The sequence below is a fragment of the Trachurus japonicus genome, chromosome 21 (assembly GCF_045865225.1).
Source record: "Trachurus japonicus isolate A0001 chromosome 21, Traja_1.0".
Lineage (NCBI taxonomy): Eukaryota > Metazoa > Chordata > Actinopteri > Carangiformes > Carangidae > Trachurus > Trachurus japonicus.
Genome location: NC_140927.1, coordinates 33,259,594 through 33,281,909, shown reverse-complemented (window position 1 = coordinate 33,281,909; position 22,316 = coordinate 33,259,594). Strand labels below are relative to the sequence as shown.

The following is a 22,316-nucleotide window of genomic DNA, read 5'->3' as shown; positions in this document are numbered from 1 at the left end:
TGACCGTTTCTGAGCTGCTACAGAGCGACGTCCTGACGTCAGAGCTTTGTGTGGTGTAGTTCAACAGGTTCAGGTGAGATTCTGCCTCATGTGACGTCAGCGCCCCCTACTGTCATAAACCTGCACCTGCATCACAGAGCAAAGGAGGACAGGCACAGGATTATGGGTAATGGTCACATCAACAGAGGATTTGCTTTGAGGTAAAGAGTGAGAAGAACAAAATGACCTGGAGTGTCATTCTTCAGAGACGTTTCACTGCTTCACATCTTTACAATCTTTAATGAACAATATCCACTATTTCATTTTCTTCAGCTGCTGTGAGGAACATGGAGCTAGGCTTCCTATCAGAGATCACTGCAGTCCTCACATGGAAACGGATCAGGGAGGTTTTCTGCCACGTTTTCCTCCAACACTTACAAAACATTGATTAAAGCTGTGAACCATCATCCATGTCGTCCTTTTTAATGTTACTGTAACCCAGTGGATGATTGGCTCTAATTATATGAATAAATTATATAAGAATATGGTTTGTTGACCTCAAAATTCATTTATTTTAGGCAGCAGAAAGCTCTTATCGTCCCCACAGAAACATGAACATGACCTACAGTTACTATTGTTTGTGCATTAAAGGAAGATTTAAGGCATTGATAACCTGTTATGAGCTATGATATATTGTGTGGATGCTGAACTCATTGTATTTTGTTGGTGTGTGTGTATTGTTTGCACTGATAATGTGCATTATAGACGGAGAACCTGCTAAATATGTTCATTACCAGCAAAAGCAATGTTGTGAATTTAAAAATTGAAGCGTTTGATTTGTGTTTTTACTGTTTCACAGTTGATAACTTAAAGGATTCATGTAATGGTTAAAGAGAGATTAAACAAAATGAATCATATTTCATGGTTAAAAGTAAAACATAAAGTATTGTAATTCATGGAAAACAGCTAAAATCATCACATTTCATGGCAGAAGAAAAAAGCTAAAATAATTTACAGGATGGTTTTAAAATGTGTAAAAATAAATATTCCATATAGGCTATAAAACTAAAACCTGTACAGTTAATGAAATGTTTTCCTTTAGTCACTATTGTATTACAGTACTAGTGTGTTTAATTGTGTGATTATGTGATGTGAGTATGGCCATAAAGAGAAGAGCGTTATGACTATGTAGTAACAGTCCTGTCTCTGTTCCACAAAGACTTTCAAACAACATTAATTAAAACTCATTTTTGTTATTATTATTTTCTCTCATGTGGACATTTCCCATATGTGATAGAGAACAATTTGATTTGTCATTTGTGAAGAACAAAAAGAAAGAAACTGTGGAACATGAAGTCAGTTATTGTGCTGAATTTTCATTTTATCTTTATTTTTCATAAAGCATATACTGTTAACTCCAAAGTAGCTTGTGACTTCATTTCATCATTGTGTTTATCACTCACCTAACCCTCCTATTACGAGCCCAGTCTTTCCTGGTCCATCCCAGCAAACATTTTGACGTCTATTTCACGTCTAATTAACGTCGGTCAGGCAGGTTGATTCGACGTCGATCTGAGGTGCTCAAATGAAAGTTTTTCTGACGTCGGTGTTATGACCGACGTCATTTCGACGGCTAATAGACGGCATCATTTTACGTTGTTTCAACGTCGTTTAGACGACTTATCAACGTCTCAGAGCAGGCTACTTCATGACGTCTATCTCACGTCTAATTAACGTCGATCTAACAGGTTGATTCTACGTCTATTTGAGGTGCTTAAATGAAAGTTTTCCTGACGTCGGTGCCATGACCGACGTCTTTTCGACGGCTATTAGACGGCATAATTTTTACATCAACATTTCAACTTTTGTCGTTTCGAATTGCAATATAGCTTACATTTCAACCTTTTTGTCTCCACATGTAATGTATTGCATTTCAAAAGGTGTCTATAACTGGCATTATCATACCTAGAAATTCTATGAAAAGCACAGATCTTGTGCTGCATATCCTATGTGTAAATTCTCAATGCTCTAATCTACACATACTTGAACAAACTTCTCAATTTTAGCAAAAAAAAAAAAAAATCTCAAGCTGCACTGACTTCAGAAAGTCAAAGACATCAAATCACATCAGCATTTTTGGAAAAGTGAACCTGATGGAAACTTTGATAGCAAATAAACCTGAAGGTTTAAAATATCCTTGTGATGTTCACCTAGGCTATACTGTAAAATACAAGTGGTGCATGGACTAATAGGTAGAATAATACAAGGAAAGCATTCAGGACAAGATCTATTCAACTGGTTGTATTGAAAACATATAAACAAGTAAAACAAATATATTTATTAGAGAACAATTTTTTTTTTGTAAAGTCAGGTCATAGCCAAGGAGGCTTAACAGTCAGCGACGAGGATCTGCTCCTTCCCCCGCTTGTGGCTGGCGCATGCTTTAGATGATTCATCATTGCATTCTCTATTTCCACATCTGTGGCCTTAATGCTCCATCTTTTCACAGCAGCTGGAGAGAGGACACAAGAAAAAAAAAATTGTAGAGCACCTATTCAGATGTAAAATGCACTTTAAATTACAGTAAGACTTTGTCCTGGGATTTGAAAGAGTAATGACATAACCACTTCTTAGACCCACACAGTAGCCTGAATCTTCTGATGGTTCCTTATAAAGCCTATAGACCCTTTCAGAGAGTATAAACAAAGACAGGTGTGGCTCATTAGAAAACGCTCTGGTACACTAAATGGAATGGAGCCTTAATTAGTATTCTTGGTAACACCTGTCTTTGTTTATACTCTCTGAAAGGGTCTATAGGCCAGCGGTACTCAATAGGCGGCCCGCGGGCCGCATCCGGCCCGCCGAACCTTCCAATCAGACCCGCGACTGAGTTCTACTAGTTTACATATTACTGTATACTGTATTTCTCGGGCTCGTGCGCCTGTAAGTCAAAGCGCTGGGACGTGGAAACACGTTCACAGCGTTTGTGTGTGCCTGTGAGGCCCTGCACTGGGATTAGGAAACGCCGACGAACCCAAATCACCATGCGCGAGTGTTTGGGGAGCGGGCTGGACTGCAGGGTTTTCCCTGCCTGTCTGCAGAGACCGTGGGTGATTTTCACCGCCGTCTTGGTTCAACTGTGTGTGCATCATGCATGGGGGGCCGTTCAGATGAAGCGTCTTTTGCGCGCGCTCAAACCCATTCAATGTAGCCGCGCGTCATGCACGTTCACAACGCAAAAGCCGTAGCCGCGCGCAGTTGATGAGACGCAATTGTTTGTCCGTGCACGTCTGCTGAGCACAGCTGCACGACCTGCTTCTCCTCGGTGTTGTGTATCGGTGCCCTCGGCCTGTGTCTCTCCTACTGTTTCCCACTGAGCTCTGCCTCGTTTGAAAGGTGAAGGAAGTCCATGTGTGGAAAGACGTCGCCTCCGAGATGTAGAATGTGTATTATAGAAGAGAAACACACATTTCAGGACCAATGACTTGTATCCTCAGAACAGAGTCAGACAAGTCCTGTGATGGTCAGGTCATATTTAAGTTGAAAATCACAGGGCATGTCTGAGGATACAAGTCAGCAGTGTAAAGCTCCAGCATGATATGTAAATGATGATATGATAATGTCAAGATTTTTCATTTTATATCATACAAAACACCATGAAGTGTATAAATAAAAATTATGTGCTTACAAGTAAAATAAAAATATTTAAATTATTAGACGAAAAAGGTGAATTTAATTTCAATCTAGGCCTATTTGAATGTGCGGCCCCCAAGGTGTCTGTTAAGAAAAATTCTGGCCCTTCGACAAATGTATTTGAGTACCCCTGCTATAGGCATTAGTTACAAGTCATTGATTTAACCAGCATTAGGACTCTGGAGCTAAGGGACACATGGAGCAGGTTTGAGGATGGAATCCTTAAGAGTTCCTCTTTAACCATCCTGTTGTCCACCTGGGTCAAGGAAGGAAGTACAAAGGGAAAATGTAGATCATTCATGATGATCCCTGTTGTGCCCAGTAGGGGTCGCGCCGCCTGTGTGTATTTGTGGATGTTTGGGTTCAGTTGTTTATGCCTGCTAGGCTAAAAGTAAGTCTGCCACTCCATGCTCTCGGAGCTACAATAAAAATACACTCTTTGGAGATGATGTATGATCATTGAACTCACACACTCGGTTTAACATCGATGCTACACTCGATGTATCAGGGTAGGCCTTGCTATTTCGCCTGCTAGCTTACTGTTAGCCGTCGCTCGGTTACGAATAACATGCAGCAGATATCTGTAACATTACACGATGCAGCAACAAAATCAGAACTTTAACATGTAACTCATGAACGTATAATGTCTTACCAAGCACATTTTCATTTTAAATTACACTATTTTTCGAAGCTCACCTTTCACACGCGTCTGTGTCTTCTCCTCGCCGACTCAAAACTTCTTCCGCCGCCGCACCGCAGCTGAAACCAGGTGCGTTCACTACGCGAGGAAAATAGTTCCTTGATGGATGCTAGAATAACAAACATTTAAGCCCACCCCGCCAATACACTTGATGGTACTACATTGTTTTCTCCCATTCACAAACATATTTCCATCATTTTGAATAGTTTTTAACAACGTAAACCGATGCCGTCTAAACGCCGTTGAAATGACGTCGTCATCCGCCGGTCATCTCACCCCTCAGATAGACGTCATATCAACCCGCCTGCCCAACGTTAATCAGAGGTGGAATCTACGTCCTGACATGACTGGACGTTGACTGGATGTCTTCATCTCCACACAGCACTAGACAGCAGTAGATAGAGGAAATCATTCTTGGCAGTGTTTTTTTTTAGTTAAATATGTGTTATGTGAGATCGTATCCCCCCTAATGTTATCATGTCGAAAAAAAGTCTAAATAAAGTCACGTCGTGACGCAACGTCTGATGGATGTCGTCATCTGGACGCGGATTGAGAAAATGTTTGCTGGCAGTATTTAACCAATTAATCCGATCTAAAATGACTCATTATGTATGTCATATTTACTCAGATGTTATTTTATCATGTTGAAAAACTGTCTAATTAAGGTCACGACGTGACGCGACGTAGATTGGACGTCTCCATCTCGACCCAGGTCGAGGAAATGTTTGCTGGGATATAGCTTCATATCCTGTGACACTCTGAATGAAATACTGAGGGGAACTTCATTGTGTTGAGACATTTTTGATAATAACATTTTATATATCCCATATTCCTTTAGTGTTGTTTTTGGTGTTATTAAATATTGTCCTATAGTTTTCTTTTCTGCAGAGCTTTATAATATTAGTTTACATTCTGATACTTACATGTATTTTCTGCCTCTTTAGTTCTTTGTTTAATAAATTCTCTCTCCCTTCATGATCCATGGTCCATCTATAGAGGCTACTTTAGTTTGCTGCTTTGTTGTTTCACTGGACACTTTTTGTTTAATAATGATGTGAATATTCTTAAAATGTTCCATGTACATTGTCAATATCGTTTTCATTATAAACTGTTTACAAGTCATTCCTAAACACATTGATGCTTTCCTCTGTCCTCACTCTGCTGTAAGGTGTTTTATTTATTTATCTGGCTGCTTTGTCTTGTACCTGCTGCTGCAACAGAGTTAAGGAGTTAGTAATTCCACTAACTGTAATTCTGTTATTATGGAAGCTTCACTACACTTAGTTTATTATTATTATTTATCTGTCTGTTACAATATGAAGTCGTTCACTCCTTTATTTAAAAAAAAAATCTATTTATTAATTATGATCTATGAGTTAGAAGCTCTTATTTTGAAACGCCACACTAACGAGCCCCTGCAGACTTGACGGGTTGACCCGTTTCTAGGCAACAGTCTGCTGTCGGAGCGTCGTGGTAGGTTGACTTGTACTGAGCTCCGTTAATCTAACTTTCTATTTGAGGGTTAAAGGTGACTTTATTGATCATACAAGTGAAGATCTGCTCCAGACAACAACTGCTGATGTTCTGTGATGATGCTGAGTGAGAGACATGACAAGTTCATTGATACGGAAAAGCTTTTCACTAACTTTGATAGCTTCATGTTAGCTTGTGGCTAATCCTAGCAGCGTGACTGTTGAACAGGCAGAGAGTGTTGTGAAGTTTATTTTGTTCCAGTGTGTGTGTGTGTGTGTGTGTGTGTGTGTGTTATCCTGAGCTGTGACTGTGAAGCCTGATGCAGAGATTATTTCTCCTCTTTTCATTAGCAGATGTAAATAAAGTCTGATGGGAGTCTGACAGTGACGGTCCTTGTCCTCTGTGAAACTACACGACGACGCATGAGAAAGCACTGAACCGCTACGCTGCCATCAACTGTAACAACTGGTAGGTGTCACTGAGCTCAGAGATTCATAGTCCACTCACTGGCTTGTTTTCTGTCTCATTGGTCAATATGTGGTCCGTTAAAGGGATAGTTCACCCAAAATTGAAATTTCACTCATTATCTACTCACCCTCATGTCGGCTAAGGGCTGGGAGAAGTTTCAGAGTCCTCCGTGGCTTCTCTGAGTTACAGCGGGGCTCCGTGCAGCAGTATTTGTCCATATAATGGTTATGAATGGACACCACTTTTCTTCGTCCTAAAAGACACACCAAAAAACATCCAAATACCTCCATAGTGTTCGTCTGTAATGTCCCTCTTGTATTGAAGCCCCGACATGAGAAATTGTAGTAAGTAGTAGTAGTAAACCTTTATTTTACCAGGCAAGAATTGCTAAGAATACATTCTTATTAAGGCAATGGCCTGGTAGGAGGTGAAAGACCTCCTAAGGGGCAAGGGAGAGGGGGAGAATAACATTAAAATATAAACAATAAAAGCACATACAACAACAGTGACACAAAAGAAGAAAGAATAGAGACAATAAGCCAACATAATGCAATGACATACCACAATATGACAGTTAGTTTGACGTACAGTGACATACAACAAGTTATGTAAGGACAGAGACACTAAAAGTAAAAACAGTGATACTAGACAACCATAAATGAGACAGTAACAAAACAACGACAGTAACAGACGGTGTTAGTGAGGTTAGTGAGGTGACAGGATCAGAGAGAGCTTTGGCTGGGACAGCTGCAGGTATACTTTAAGGATTTAGTTATGACATGTTGTTGTTCCGAAAAAAAATTAAATAAGTCTATGTTTTAAGCTTGTTTGTAGTGGAAGCTCCCAGCACTGCTCTTCCTGGTCCGCCCAAATCTCGCGTAATTTGCATTAACACCCAGTCCACGGCTCCGCAAATTGCACGAGATTCCGGCAGAGCAACACTGGGAGCTTCCGCTACAAACAAGCTTAACACATAGACTTATTTAATTTTTTTCAGAACAATTTCTCATGTTGGGGCTTCAATACAAGAGGGACATTACAGACGAGCACTATGGAGGTATTTGGATGTTTTTTGGTGTGTCTTTTTGGACGAAGAAAAGTGAGTTCCGTTCTCAACCGTCATATGGACATGCAGTGCTGCACGGAGCCCCGCTGTAACTCAGAGAAGCCACGGAGGACTCTGAAACTTCTCCCAGCCTTTAATCCACATGAGGGGGAGGAGATAATGAGTGAAATTTGAATTTTGGGTGAACTATCCCATTAAGGCGGCACAATGGGCTGTGATTCTGCTGGGTCCAGTGGTTTTTGGATATAGGCTCATGCTGAACATTGTATTGATAAACTCATCAGTCATTCTGTGCTTATTGGGATTTAGCAGATCAGTGTTTAATAGATAACGTTTAGCTTCATTGTTGAAAACCACTTTGCTGTGGAGCCGTGGTTCTGCTGGAGTTCTTCCTGTCTCTGCCAAATCAAAAATGAGAGGTTTAATCAGCAAAACTTCAAACAAAACACATTGATCACATAATTTTGTCTCTAGTCTTTGGTTTAGAATTAAAAACCAGATACATCTACATGAATTTGGTTTCTGGTTTCAAAATAAAATAACAATAACAGGAATGAACAAAAACCAAAAAGGCACCATTTTTAATTATTTATTAATTTCTTGATTGTGACATCAATGGTGTCATATTTTCTTGTAGTTTTAAAATAAATCACACACTTGTGTTTTTAAATTATAATAATTGATGGATTATCTGATGAGACCTGAAACAGTGAACATTTAACACTCACCTGTTCATATTATCATCAATGTAACGCAGTGCCACCTAACAACCACAAGGGGTCAGGGCATGAACTTCTCTGTCCTGTAGCTTTTACAGTGTTTAAAGAAAAGTCAAGTAAATTGCTGTTAAAATCAGGAGGTCAGCTTGTGGAAACATCAGTGTGCTTCACCATGGTCTGACTGGAGTTTTCTTCACTAACAGCTTCTCCCTCATCGATGCTGACGACCTGTGAGCTCCATGAAGGCTCATGACAGAGGCTCATCACAGCTGCTGCTGCCACATCACATGCTGTCCACCTGGATTCATCAGCCAGCACATCTTCCCATGTGTCACAGCTGATCTACAGGGATTCAGGCAGCGTTCACACAGACTCTACACAAAGGTCAGAGATGTAGCGTGGTGCAGAGTGAAGCTGCCCTCCACTACACATTTCATTTGAATGTCTTTTATTTTGTTCTGCAAAGAGCAAAAATATGTATTTTATCACCACAGTTCGCCACACACACATACGGAAACTTCAGACTCAAGTGTGTGTTCTCATTCACTGAACGTATTCGATATTCTAACACAGAAAAATCCTGAACATCTGTAGCAAGATCAAAACAATAGATCATGTGACTGTTGTATCACTATTCCAGACCAGTTTCATCATGTACATTCAATATATCAACTTATTTAGCAAACACACAGTATCAATCATGTCTAAACATTGTCAAATTAATCAACTCAATCATGTAATCTATTTTAACCTATTTATTTATTTATCTATGAACTCCGCGAGCAGTCCGGGCTCTTTAGACCGGCTCATAGTTTTCCTGTTGCTCGCGGTAACTACGCAACCAGTGCTAACTACAGGCTAGCCGTTTTCCGTACGGTACATTGGCTGAGTAACGTCCATAAACAATAGCACATAACGTCCGAACGGGATAATAAACCAGCACAAAACACATTCACCCACTCGTTACACAATTCTAACTCTCCATTCTTACCTGCAAAGAGCAAAAATATGTATTTTATCATCACAGTTCGCCACACACACATACGGAAACTTCAGACTCAAGTGTGTGTTCTCAGTCACTGAACGTATTCACGCGCGACTTCCTTGTTCCTGAACACACCGTGTAGCGAACGCGCCCTCTGCTGGTCGGAGTTAGACACTGCATACTGCTAGATAACATTACATTTTTCAAACAATAAACCACTCTTTTCTCACCATAAACACACAGACAATTATTACCACACTCTAAACATGAGCTGTACTGAATGTAAATCATATTAAACATGTAAATAATACTAATAATGTAGGTATATTAACCCTAAACAGTCACATCCACCAACACTGATACACAACTCTGAGTATTAATCTATTAGTATTAAGTTTATTAAGTTACCAAGATGGTCGGCTACACAGCTGATGGGTTTCTAAGACTGAAATGGTTTGGGTATCATCACATAATTCACATTTGTTATTTTTATAAAGGAAAAAACCTGTAAATCTACTGTTTCAAAATGAAAATGGAAAAAACCTTTTGGCATCAGAATAGAAAAAACAAAAACTTTCAAATGGTGCATCTTTGGTGTTTGACAGTTTCTTTTATTCGGCTTTTATTTAGATTTTTTCACTCTTGATGTCCTCTTCCTGTGTGTGCACTGAGCTACTGTCTCAGTCAAATGAGAATGCAGATGAGACACCATATCTTAATGAGAGTACCTGAATAAATAAAGGTTCAATAAAAAATGAAATAAAATGAAAGGAATAATTATAAAGATTCTTTATTTATTTTTATTTTTTTCATTTTTTGGATTTTCTTTCTTTCTGTTACAAATGATTTTGTTTCCAGTCTTTGGTTTAGAATTAAAAATCAGATACACCTATATGAATATCGTTTCTGGTTTCATAATAAATAATTATAAAAAGATTTTAAAAGAAAAACAAAACAAAGAGGCCGCATTTGCAATTGAATTTAATTGCTTGATTGTGGCATCAAAAATATCTTATTCTCTTTTGGTTTGAAAGTAAATCACAGACTTATGTTTATTAGAGATACATTTTTCATTTAGTTAAGAAACAAAAAACAAATTGACACATGATTTAATTTCTAGTCTTTGGTTTATAATTATGTTTTTAAATGATAATAAATGATGGATTATGTGATGAGATTCAGACCTGAAACAGTGAACATTTAACACTCACCTGTTCATATTATTATCAATGTAACGCAGTGCCACCTAACAACCACAAGGGGACAGGGCATGAACATGAATGAAGACTCATATGAAAGTGGTGTGTTCAGGTAGAAGGTCACATGACCAGGCTGGACTGCAGGCTCACTTCACTGTGTTTCAGAGTTCAGTGGTTTCTGGCTCTAGTCTGAGCAACGTGACTGGGAACACAGTCAGTCCACTGTTGAATCAAACCAAATATAATAAATAATAAAGGTGCATTTTAACTCTTTTACACCAGCAGTGATGAGAGGGGGAGGAGCCTGGATCAGCTCCTCAGCTAATTAGAAAATCAATTAGGGTTAGGGTTAGCCCAGATGTGCTAACACATGCTAACACATGCTAACACACAGTCAAAGTTTCAGCTCTGTTGATCTGAAGGTGATCGATGATCAGCAATAATCGTAAACACACACATTAGATTCTCTGATAAAAACCTGTGTCAGCATAACACCCACAATGCTGGTGTGTGTGTGTGTGTGTGTGTGTGTGTGTGTGTGTGTGTGTGTGTGTGTGTGTGTGTGTGTGTGTGTGTGTGTGTGTGTGTGTGTGTGGATTTGTAATGAGAACTTGAATGAATAAATAAATAAATCCTTAAATGAATGAATTAAAATCTGCCAGGAAATGAATCTCAAAATAAATCCAGTAATAAATGTCGACATGTAAATGTTTGTTTATTAATTCATTTATTTACTGATTCTTTTTTAAATCACGTTTTTGTTTATTTCACATCGGATTATTTACATTCATGGATTAAATCAGTTGATTTTTGAAACTCTTCTCAGTGATTCTCATAAACTTCTTCTTGTTTTTCAGGTCCCAGTGATTTTTCTGTTGCCATGACGCTGATGAGTTCATTATTAAACTGTGTTCATCTCTGTCCTGTGAAAACGACGTGAGTGAGAGACTGAGACAGACGTGTAGAGACTGAACTGTCTGTTCAACAGAGAGAAGGTTTCTGTGACAGGAGGAGACTCTGCTTCACTCAACACAGACTCACTGACGAATCAGGACTGAGGAGGAAAAACCCAGGATAGAGAGGTTGAGTGAAGGTGGTGTTGAAGGTGTAGATGTGGATCAGTGAGTCAGAGGAGACTCTGTAGAAGGACAGAGAGCCAGCAGGACAGTCCACATACACTGCTACTCTGTTAGAGACAGAGGAATAGGAGGAGGAGGAGGAGGAGGAGGAGGTGTTATTGTGCCAGACAGTGTAACCATCATCATCAGAGCATCTCAGACTCCAGGACTGATCGTTCCCTCCAAACCAACAGACATCACTGTCTCCTTTCCTGCTGATTCCTCTGTAACTCACTGATATATAAACCTCTCCTCTCCTCTCGACCTCCCAGTAGCAGCGACCAGTCAGACCAGTTGAACACAGCAGCTGAGGCAACGGGTCAAATCTGTCTGGATGACGAGGATATGACTGACGCTCCTTCACATATGTTGCCTTCCTGTTGTTGTCAGACAGTTTGATGTTTGTGTGCACTGTGTTTGTGTCGATTGTGAGTGGACAGGAATCTGATGGAGAGAACAAGACACAGCTGCAGTTATTGATCATTGATCAGTTATTGACAGTTTGATGAAGACTCATGAGGTCAGTGATGTGACAGTGTGAAGATGGTTGAATGTGCTGCTTTGTTTCCAGTAGGGATGCACATTTTGAATTTCTTTTCTGACCGATAACCGACGCTCGTTAACCGATTATTAACCGTTAACCGATAAGATTACGACGCTCCATTTATTATTATTTTTGTCGTTAAAGGGATAGTTCAACATTTTGACAAATTGGCCCATTGCCATAATCCCTATAGTCATAGCAGTAGGTTCATTACCTTTAATTGTCGGTGCAAGCTATTTTTTTAGAACGGCGGAGCAGAGCCGTGAGCTGCTCAGAGCTACGCTACGGAGGCTCCTGGGATTTCTTGGTTTCCCTCATCAAACTCATCAAATACAAAATCCCAAAAATCCAAAACGCTTTTGTGGACAAGTTGTGACCTGCACATTCACCACGCTATGAGATAATAACACAACGTTACCAGACAGAGTTGTTTTAGAGGGAATTTCATGCAAAACCGCTGATGCACGTTGCCTTCAGGGACAGTTTTTCATCAACAGTCTCTGTATTTCCCCTCTAAAACAACTCTGTCTGGTAACGTTGTGTTATTATCTCATAGTGTGGTGAATGTGCAGGTCACAACTTGTCCACCAGAGCGTTGTGGAGTTGTTGGATTGTGTATTTGATGAGTTTGATGAGGGAAACCAAGAAATCCCATGAGCCTCCGTAGCGTAGCTCTGAGCAGCTCACGGCTCTGCTCCGCCGTTCTAAAAAGAGCTTGCACCGACAATTAAAGGTAATGAACCTACTGCTATGACTATAGGGGTTATGGCAATGGGCCAATTTGATTAAATGTTGAACTATCCCTTTAAATACACAAGTGCCCTGTGACAGCTGATCAGTGCCACATCCACTCTGCTCTGTCTCAGCTGATCTCTCATATGGAGGTTAGATCGTCCAGTGTAGAACTGTTTTATTTACAAAGTGCAGCCAAACACCAGACTGAAGGAGCAGCAGAGCTCCTCTGTGGAGCTGCAGGAGAGCTGCATCAGCCTCCTCTTTTATTTACTTTTTTCATTGTTTTCAGCACCGTTGTTACAGGTGATGCACATCTATGTCTGTGTAGCTACATTATGGTCTGACCTTCCTTCATGGGGGCTGCTGCACATACTGTCAGTCCTCCTGTGGAACTTTTTACCGCGAGATATGACTGAAGGCACGTGGAAATCTGCACGTGTCGACACGCCCCCATTAGTTGACGGCAAGGAGCTAATAAAAAAAAAACTGATAGTATTAATCGGTCAAAGTTCTTGTTATTGGTTAACGGTTAAACGGTTCAACATGTGCATCCCTCGTTTCCATGAATCATTTTTTTTTAGCCTTTATTTAACCAGGTAAAAGACCCGTTGAGATCGAGATCTCATTTTCAAGGGCGACCTGGCCAAGAGGGCAGCAGCACACGTCGTCAACATTATAAATTACAAAATACAATATACAACAATATACATTACAGTATTACATTATATTAAATAGGGCCATGTTACAATGGAGGTTAAAACAAAAAGTGCAGGGAGCAGGAGGTCAAGGTGACAAGGTTGGTCAGCAAAGGCACCGCTCAAATGATTTTTGTTGTCGGACCTTTAAGAAGTGTCGAAATACACCAAGAGATACAAGTTCAGACAATTTCAGTTTGGCCTGGAGGTTGTTCCATGTTAATGGAGCGGCATAACTAAACGCTTTTTTCCCTAATTCGGTTCGCACTCTAGAAATGCTCAAACAATAGATATCACTGGACCTTAAGGCATATCGATTTTCTGTTCGACGGAGGAGTGAACAGAGGTAGGGAGGAACCATACCAAGGAGAGCCTTATAGATCATAAGCAACCAATGAGTTTCTCTCCGGGTGCTCAGAGATGGCCACCCGGACTTCGAGTAGAGCTGACAGTGATGAGTGAGACGACCACAACCAGTGAAAAACCTTAATGCACTGTGATATACAGTGTCCAAAGCTGCTAGGCTTTTGGACGAAGCACACATGTACAACACATCTCCATAGTCAACTACTGGTAGGAAAGTTGACGACACAAGCAATTTACGCACACGCAGAGAGAAACACACACGATTTCTATAAAAGAAGCCAAGCTTTAGCCTGAGTTTTTTTACCAAGTTATCAATGTGCAATTTAAACGAAAGCTCCGTATCTAGGAGGAAACCTAAGTATTTATACTTAGTAACAACCTCGAATGGGTTTCCTTGAGCAGTTATTACAGAGGGTACATTTTCAGTTGAGTAGGTAGCTTTTGAGAAGACCATTATTTTTGATTTGCTGGTGTTTAAAACCAGTTTGAGACTTTGTAGTCAGGCCTGTACAACATTAAAAGCAGACTGTAACAGCTCATATGCATGCACAACAGAGGACGCACAACAATAAATGACAGTGTCGTCAGCATAAAAGTGGTAAGCAGCATTTGACAAATTGACACAGAGATCATTTATATAAATAGAAAATAAAATAGGTCCAAGGACCGACCCCTGGGGCACACCTTTAGTGATCTCGAGTGAGGATGATGTGACATTGGCTAACTGGACTGCCTGAGTCCTGTTAGACAGGTAATCAGCAAACCAGGTGGAAGCCTGGTTAGAAATGCCAATTTTTCTCAAGATTTTGATCAATATCTTGTGATCAACTGTGTCGAAAGCTTTAGAGAGATCGATAAAAAGGGCAACACATACTTTTTTAAGATCAAGTGCTTCAATTAAATCATTAAAAACTTTCAGGGCAGCCGTGACCGTGCTGTGTTGCTTCCTGAAGCCAGATTGGAAGTTATTTAAAATACTATTTGAGTCTAAAAAATCTTTTAGTTGTTCACTGATTATTTTTCCAATATTTTAGCAACAATGCATAATTTTGAAATAGGCCTGTAGTTATTTACGTCAGATCAGAAGGGTCACCCCCTTTTAACAGGGGGAGGACAAAGGCAGATTTCCAAACTTTTGGGAGTGTATTGGTGCTGAGACTAAGATTAAAAATGTGTGTCAAGGACTTACACTTCCTCAGACCTGGTGTCAACCATGGGACTCCAGCAGGCTCCACCCTGAAAGGAGGAGGGGGGTCAGAGCAGCACCTTCTCTGTCAGCATGCACACATGGACATTACATGGCTCTCTCACACACACTGTTTTATCACTGTGTTCACATGGAGGCTGGTATGTCTGGATGAACACTGAGCACAGAGAAGAAGGAGCTGGAGTCTTTATCTAGTGATGATACAGAGCAGGAGGAGACGAGGAGGAAACACTTCATCATGTCTTTTCTCCATGTGATGTCACTGCAGTGTGAGACACACACTTTCACTCTCTGACTCTCAAGCTGCACAAACACACGTCACAGCAAAGAAGATGAAGACACAACAGGTGGAGCTGACCAGCCCAGATATCCCACAATGCACCAGGAAAGAAGAAGAGTGCAGCAGTGAAGAGTGGATGCACTGCAAAAACTGCAAAAAAATCTTTCCAAGAATATGTCTTATTTCTTGTCAAAATGTCTCATTTCTGTTCAACTAATCTCTTTCCACTTTAAGTTAGCCAAAACCACCGGATCGCTTACTTCTGCTTTAAAAGGTCCTTAAATTCATTTAGAAAAAAAAATTGTAATACATTGATGTGAAAAATAAGAAATTTACTCTTACTCTTACTTTTACTTAAAGTAAATTTAAAAGCATGTACTTTTGGATACTTAAATACCTTTAAAAGCAAGTAGTTTTTTACTCTTACTCGAGTAACATGTCGACTAAGCTACTTTTACTTGTAACGGAGTAAATTTTGACCAGTAGTATTGTGTACTCTTACTCAAGTACTGGGGTCGAGTACTCTGTCCATCTCTGGCCACAAACACTGATTATTACACTGTTCACTACACTCACTCTCTTCTGATGGACAGCTCCAGGCCTCTGGACGGTGAGGACAGCTGGATGTCAGACTGTGATTTACTGTCTCCTCAACACAACAACACATCTCATCAGGACAAGACCAGGATCTCAGAGAGACTGAGCTGATTATTGATCATCAATATCTGACCAGACAGAGACCTGATGGTGCCGCCTGGTTTCTGTCTCTTATTTCCTCCTTGGTTGGAGACGCTGGGAGACGAATGTCTCTGAGCAGTGGACATGCTTTGATTCTTGTTGCTGTGTTGTTGTTAGTGTGTCCACACTCAACAGGTGTCTACAGTCTCTGGGACTGTTCAGGTCAAACACTCTGTTGGTTCAGGAGCAGTTCAACCAGCTGCAGCTGAAATGTTTCCTGATACACTCTGAAATAAAGTCTGATCCAAACATCTGGAGAGACTCAGAGCACAGCTGCCAACAGCTGCTTTCATCACTGACATCTCTTCTCCTGAATATGACACAGTGAGTCATGATGAGACACTGAAGTCATCATGAGGAGAAACTCCTGATCCCAGTAGTTCATCACTGTGACTGATGAAAGCTGCACAGCTCATGTTTGAAACACTCTGAGATTTTGGCTTCAGTATAAACTGTGTTGGGACGAGTCAGACTGAGACAGAGGACGTCAGTGGAGTGGGCGGAGCTTCACTGTGGCCTACACCACCTCTGGATATGGTCTGAGTGATGGGATCTGATGTCATCAATGCATGGTTCACCTGAGACAGATGTTAATACCAGGTGTGACCAGGTGTGAACGGGGCCATAGAAAATGTTCCAGCTCCTCCTCCTCTATCAGACAGTGTGTGTGGCTGCAGCAGCCTCTCCATACCTGAGAGAGTCCAGTCTCCAGTCTGGATCCTCCAGTCCAGCAGACAGCAGCTCCACCCCTGAGGCTCCTGGATGGTTGTAGCTCAGGTCCAGCTCTCTCAGATGGGAGGGGTTGGAGCTCAGAGCTGAGGCCAGAGAAGCACAGCCTTCCTCTGTGACCAGACATCCTGACAGACTGAACACACACGACAACACTCAGGAACCCTCTGTCAACACCTGCTGCTGTGTTCAAGTGGCATCAGATAAACAGCTGGATGGATCCTCACCTGAGAGTCTCCAGTCTACAGTGTGGACTCTCCAGTCCACCAGACAGCAGCTTCACTCCTGAGTCCTGCAGGTTGTTGTTACTCAGGTCCAGGTGTCTCAGACTAGAGGACTGGGAGCTGAGGACTGAGGACAGAGCTTCACAGCTTCTCTCTGAGAGGTTACAGCCGCTCAGTCTGAAGAGATGATCATGAGGAGTTAAAGAAGAAAGGAATTATTTTCTATCCTGTTGAAAAGGTTAGGTTACTTTGTTGGTCTCCACCAGGGAGAAATTTGTCCCAGAGATAAGCAGCGGTTGCAGCACATACAGTAAAAACAACATACAGTATAAATGTACATCAGATTAAAAGACTAGTGTGGCATCAGATAAACAGCTGGATGGATCCTCACCTGAGAGTCTCCAGTCTACAGTGTGGACTCTCCAGTCCACCAGACAGCAGCTTCACTCCTGAGTCCTGCAGGTTGTTGTTACTCAGGTCCAGGTGTCTCAGACTAAAGGATTGGGAGCTGAGGACTGAGGACAGAGCTTCACAGCTTCTCTCTGAGAGGTTACAGCCGCTCAGTCTGAAGAGATGATCATGAGGAGTTAAAGAAGAAAGGAATTTATTTTCTGTCCTGTTGAAAAGGTTAGGTTACTTTGTTGGTCTCCACCAGGGAGAAATTTGTCCCAGAGATAAGGAGCGGTTGCAGCACATACAGTAAAAACAACATACAGTATAAACGTACATCAGATTAAAAGACTAGTGGAGTAAACACAGACCAACACTGGACAATCCCACTCATACAGTAGACCAGGGATTCCCAACGTGTGGCGTGCAAGCCGCCGCTAGGGGGTGCGCGACATGAAAAGGGTGAAGGTGGTAAGGTGTTATATTTTACAAATATCTTTTCCGCTGCTGGTGTGCACACAAACTCTTTACTTTCAATACAGACACGCGTCATGTGCGATCACAACACAACGCTGTAACGGTGTGCTTGTCTTTTTCGTGCACGTGTGTGTCAGACCCTGACTCTCCCTTGGTGTCTCCACTACTGTTTCCCAAGGAGCTCTGCCCGTTTGAAAGGGGAAGGGAGTCCGTATGTGGAACGATGTTGCCTCCGAGATGTAGAATGTGTATTATAGAAGAGAAACACACATTTCAGGACCACAGCCTGTATCATTAGAACAGACATGTGACCTGGACATGTCACCAGCTGGTGATACCATACTGGAGTACTGACTCATTGTTGCTCTATAAAAAATTAACATAATGTTTTTGCAAACTCCAAACACTCTGAGCCTATGTAAGATATAGAGACACTGATTAATATTGGCACAGACATTGGCCACCTGTGTGCTCAAGCTCAAGTCGCTGTCAACAAAGACTCCAAGGTACTCCACAATGTGTTGGCCATGGATGGCCACTGGGCTTTGATCACCCACTGATCTAGGATCGAGCAGCATCTCAACAGTTTTGGTCGTGTTAATATGCAGCAAGTGGGCATCACACACGCAGATTGGTGAACACTTAAATTAGTATGTTTCACTATGTCACTATGACACCACTTGTGCTGCGATTCTTGGTGAAGGCAAACTGACATTTATCAAGCACTGGTTCCACAGCCGTTCGAAGTTTCCCTATCATAAAGACAGTGTTTTTATATAATGATGAATAAATCAAACTATCTCTACACTTACAGAGCTTTGTTAGAGGCTTTGACCACTGGCAGCAGCCTCAGAAGAGCCTCCTCTGAAGCAGAGTATTTCCTCAGGTCAAACTCGTCCAGATCTTCTTCTGATGACAGTAAGATGAAGACCAGAGCCGACCATTGAGCAGGAGACAGTTCATCTGTGGAGAGACTTCCTGAGCTCAGGGACCATTGGATCCTCTCCACTAGAGAATGATCATTCAGTTCATTCAGACAGTGGAACAGGTTGATGCTTTTCTCTGCAGAGGGAGTCTCTTCGATCTTCTTCTTGATGTACTGGACTGTTTTCAGATTGGACCGTGGGTCACTTCCTGTCGGTGTCATCAGACCTCGTAGGAGATTCTGATGGGTCGTCAGTGTAAGACCCAAGAAGAAGCGGAGGAACAAGTCCAGGTGTCCATTTGGACTATGTAAGGCCTCGTCCACAGCGCTCTGGTAGAAGATTGTCTCTGCAGATTTGACTCCTGTTGTTTCAGTCTTCATCATCAGGTTGAGTCCAGAGTTGATGAAGGTCAGATGGACATGAAGAGCAGCCAGAAACTCCTGAACACTCAGATGGACGAAGCAGAACACCTTGTCCTGGACCGGGTACAGGGCTCTCTCCTCTTTAAAGATCTGTGTGAACACCCCTGAGTACACTGAGGCTGCTCTGATATCGATGCCACACTTTGTCAGGTCTGACTCATAGAAGATCAGGTTTCCTTTCTGCAGCTGCTCAAAAGCCAGTTTTCCCAGAGTCTCAATCATCTTCCTGCTCTCTGGACTCCAGTGTGGATCTGTCTCAGCTCCTCCATCATACTTGGCCTTCTTCAGTTTCAGATGAACCACCAGGAAGTGGATGTACATCTCAGTCAGGGTCTTGGGCAGCTCTCCTCCCTCTCTGGTCTTCAACAGCTCCTCCAGAACTGTAGCAGTGATCCAGCAGAAGACTGGGATGTGGCACATGATGTGGAGGCTTCGTGAGGTCTTGATGTGGGAGATGATCCTTCTGGCCTGTTCTTCATCTCTGAACCTCTTCCTGAAGTACTCCTCCTTCTGTGGGTCAGTGAACCCTCTGACCTCTGTCACCATGTCAACATACTGAGGAGGGATCTGATTGGCTGCTGCAGGTCGTGTGGTTATCCAGAGGCGAGCAGAGGGAAGCAGGTACCCCTTGATGAGGTTGATCAGCAGCACGTTGACTGAGGTGGACTCTGTCACATCAGTCAGGATCTCAGTGTTGTGGAAGTCCAGAGGAAGTCGACACTCGTCCAGACCGTCAAAGATGAAGATCACCTGGAACTGATCAAACTTGGTTTCAGAGAAGAAGTGATGAACAAGTTCCACCAAGCTGAACTTTCTCTCTTTCAGCAAATTCAGCTCTCTGAAGGTGAAGGGAAATGTGAAGTGTATGTCCTGGTTGGTTTTGTCTTCAGCCCAGTCCAGAGTGAACTTCTGTGTTAAGACTGTTTTCCCAATGCCAGCCACTCCCTTTGTCATCACTCTTCTGATTGGTCGGTCTCTTCCAGGTGGGGCTTTAAAGATGTCTTCTTGTCTGATGGTTGTTTCTGTGTGTGGTTTCCTGGATGCTGTTTCAATCTGTCTGACCTCATGTTCCTCATTGACCCCTCCAGCCTCTCCCTCTGTGATGTAGAGCTCTGTGTAGATCTGGTTCAGAAGGGTTGGGTGTCCGGCTTTAGCGATGCCCTCAAACACACACTGGAACTTCTCCTTCAGCTTGTATTTGAGTTTAAGCTGGCATTTGTGAAGCGCTTCTGAATGAATAAACAACAGATAATAGGACAGTTAGGTAAAGGTCCTCGTAACAACAGGTCATAGTAAATGAATGTAAACACACAGAAATATTTGAATCTAAATTCATGTAGTCATGGTGATGACTACAACCGTGAAATGTGACATCCCCTCACAGAAGGTGCTGAACTTTACCTGCTGCTGCTGCTGCTGCTGCTGCTGACGGGTCTTGTCCTGTTGGAGGAAAGGGAATCATTAATCATGAGGAGTAGCAGGACCAACCCAGTTGACTTTGTCCTCTGTGTGGAAATAGTTACAAAGACAAGAAATATAACAAAGGTAAAACACTGGCTGCACTTCCCATGACTGACCTTCATTAATTCCCATCTTCTTCAGAATGAACCTTGCCACCTGCAGAACATTCTCAGTAGTGTACATGCCAACCATCAAGTCCACCGTTTTCTCTCTGCTTGCATCCTCCAGCTTACACTTTGGGATGGCAGGGAAACCATCCAGTAAGTCAGCATTCTCCAGGTACCACTGGAAGCTTTTCAGCTCTGCAGTCCCCAAATTCATCAAAATCTGCAGCAGCTGCTCCTTCACTGGCGTCGCCATCTTTGTTGCCTGACAGAATCAGATTAGTGACACTGTTTCACTAAGGCTGATATACCACCATTTATCATGGTAAGGGATGTGACTCTATTTAGTGCCATCACATCCCTGGATTGGTAATTAAAGACCGGGTAAACCAAGAATAAATATGTGTTTTAAGTTTATAATACCACAAGAAAACATATTATTAACCACTCTGTCAAATTTGGAGGACTAAAAAAGTCGTTAAGTATATAAAATTCTGCATCAAAGTTGTCAATAAATGAGCAGTTTTCTCTGGTTCAGAACGGTGGGGGCGTGTCACGATATGGTCGCGCTGCAGGCAAAGAGACCACGCCCCCTGGCAGGAGAGCTGGACTTCACTGACCGTCTCTGATACACACCCTAAACATGTACACGTCGTCATGAAATAAAGACGGGAAAGTGACCTCAAACACACTCCACCACACACCCCAGTCCTCAGCACCGACACAGCTGATAAACCTAAACGAAACATTTCTTACCTTCACTCTTGGTGTCTAAAACAGTCCCAGCAGCAGCAGCAGCAGCAGCAGCCATCCAGCTGCAACAGGTTATAATCCACCATGCTGCTCTGTTTACATCTCGTTACCGGTCAGCGTCTTTCATCCATTTGCGTTGTGTGAAAAAAAAAAATAAAGTTTTTAGCTAACGTTAGCTTAGCTTTAGCTTAGCTTTAGCTTCAAGTGTCCTGACAGTAGAAGCAGTAGCAGAGACAGTGAATTATCTCTGGACCTGGTACCGAGTCCAGACCCGGTCCAGACTGCCCGGCGCCCGTGACACACGGCGTCCGAGCTGAGCAGCAGCCATGTCCCGGTGGGAGGAGACCGGGGGAAACAACACGGTGGAGCCGGGAGGCTACGGCTGCTACCGCGGCTAAAAACTTTTTTTTCTCTTTCACACAATGCAAACGGAGGAAACGGGCAGACCGCGAGTAACGATTGAAACGGGAATAATATCGGTGGATTAATAAACTGTCCCAGATAGCAAAGAATCATTGAAACAGTGTTAATAATCAACATTATTTTGTCAACGTTAAGTCATTGAATCAACGTTGGACTGGAACGTTGATTTTAGATCAGTTTGCACCCTTTTTTAATATTGAAACAATGTTGATTTTCTAACTAAAGATCAATGGAATTTCAATGGTATTTCTACTGAAAAGATATTGAAACAATGTTGAAATTTCAACCATTGAACAATGTTGATTTTCTAACTAAATCTCAACTGAATTTCAATGGTATTTCTACTAAAAAGATATTGAAACAATGTTGAAATTTCAACCATTGAACAATGTTGATTTTCTAACTAAAGATCAATGGAATTTCAATGATATTTCTACTAAAA

The 22,316-nt window shown here is 41.8% G+C and overlaps 1 protein-coding gene across 1 annotated transcript; it reads right to left on the bottom strand.

Annotated features, from left to right (window-relative positions):
• Window positions 1-11,308: 11,308 nt before the first annotated feature.
• On the bottom strand, window positions 11,309-20,954 carry LOC146965600 (NLR family CARD domain-containing protein 3-like). The gene is made up of 7 exons (XM_085765064.1): window positions 20,711-20,954; window positions 20,535-20,573; window positions 18,606-19,789; window positions 17,310-17,479; window positions 16,922-17,095; window positions 16,662-16,830; window positions 11,309-11,827 (listed from the first exon to the last, which is right to left on the bottom strand). Exons 1-7 carry the CDS (start codon window positions 20,952-20,954, stop codon window positions 11,309-11,311), a joined length of 2,499 nt encoding a protein of 832 aa, XP_085621190.1.
• Between the last annotated feature and the right edge of the window lie 1,362 nt (window positions 20,955-22,316).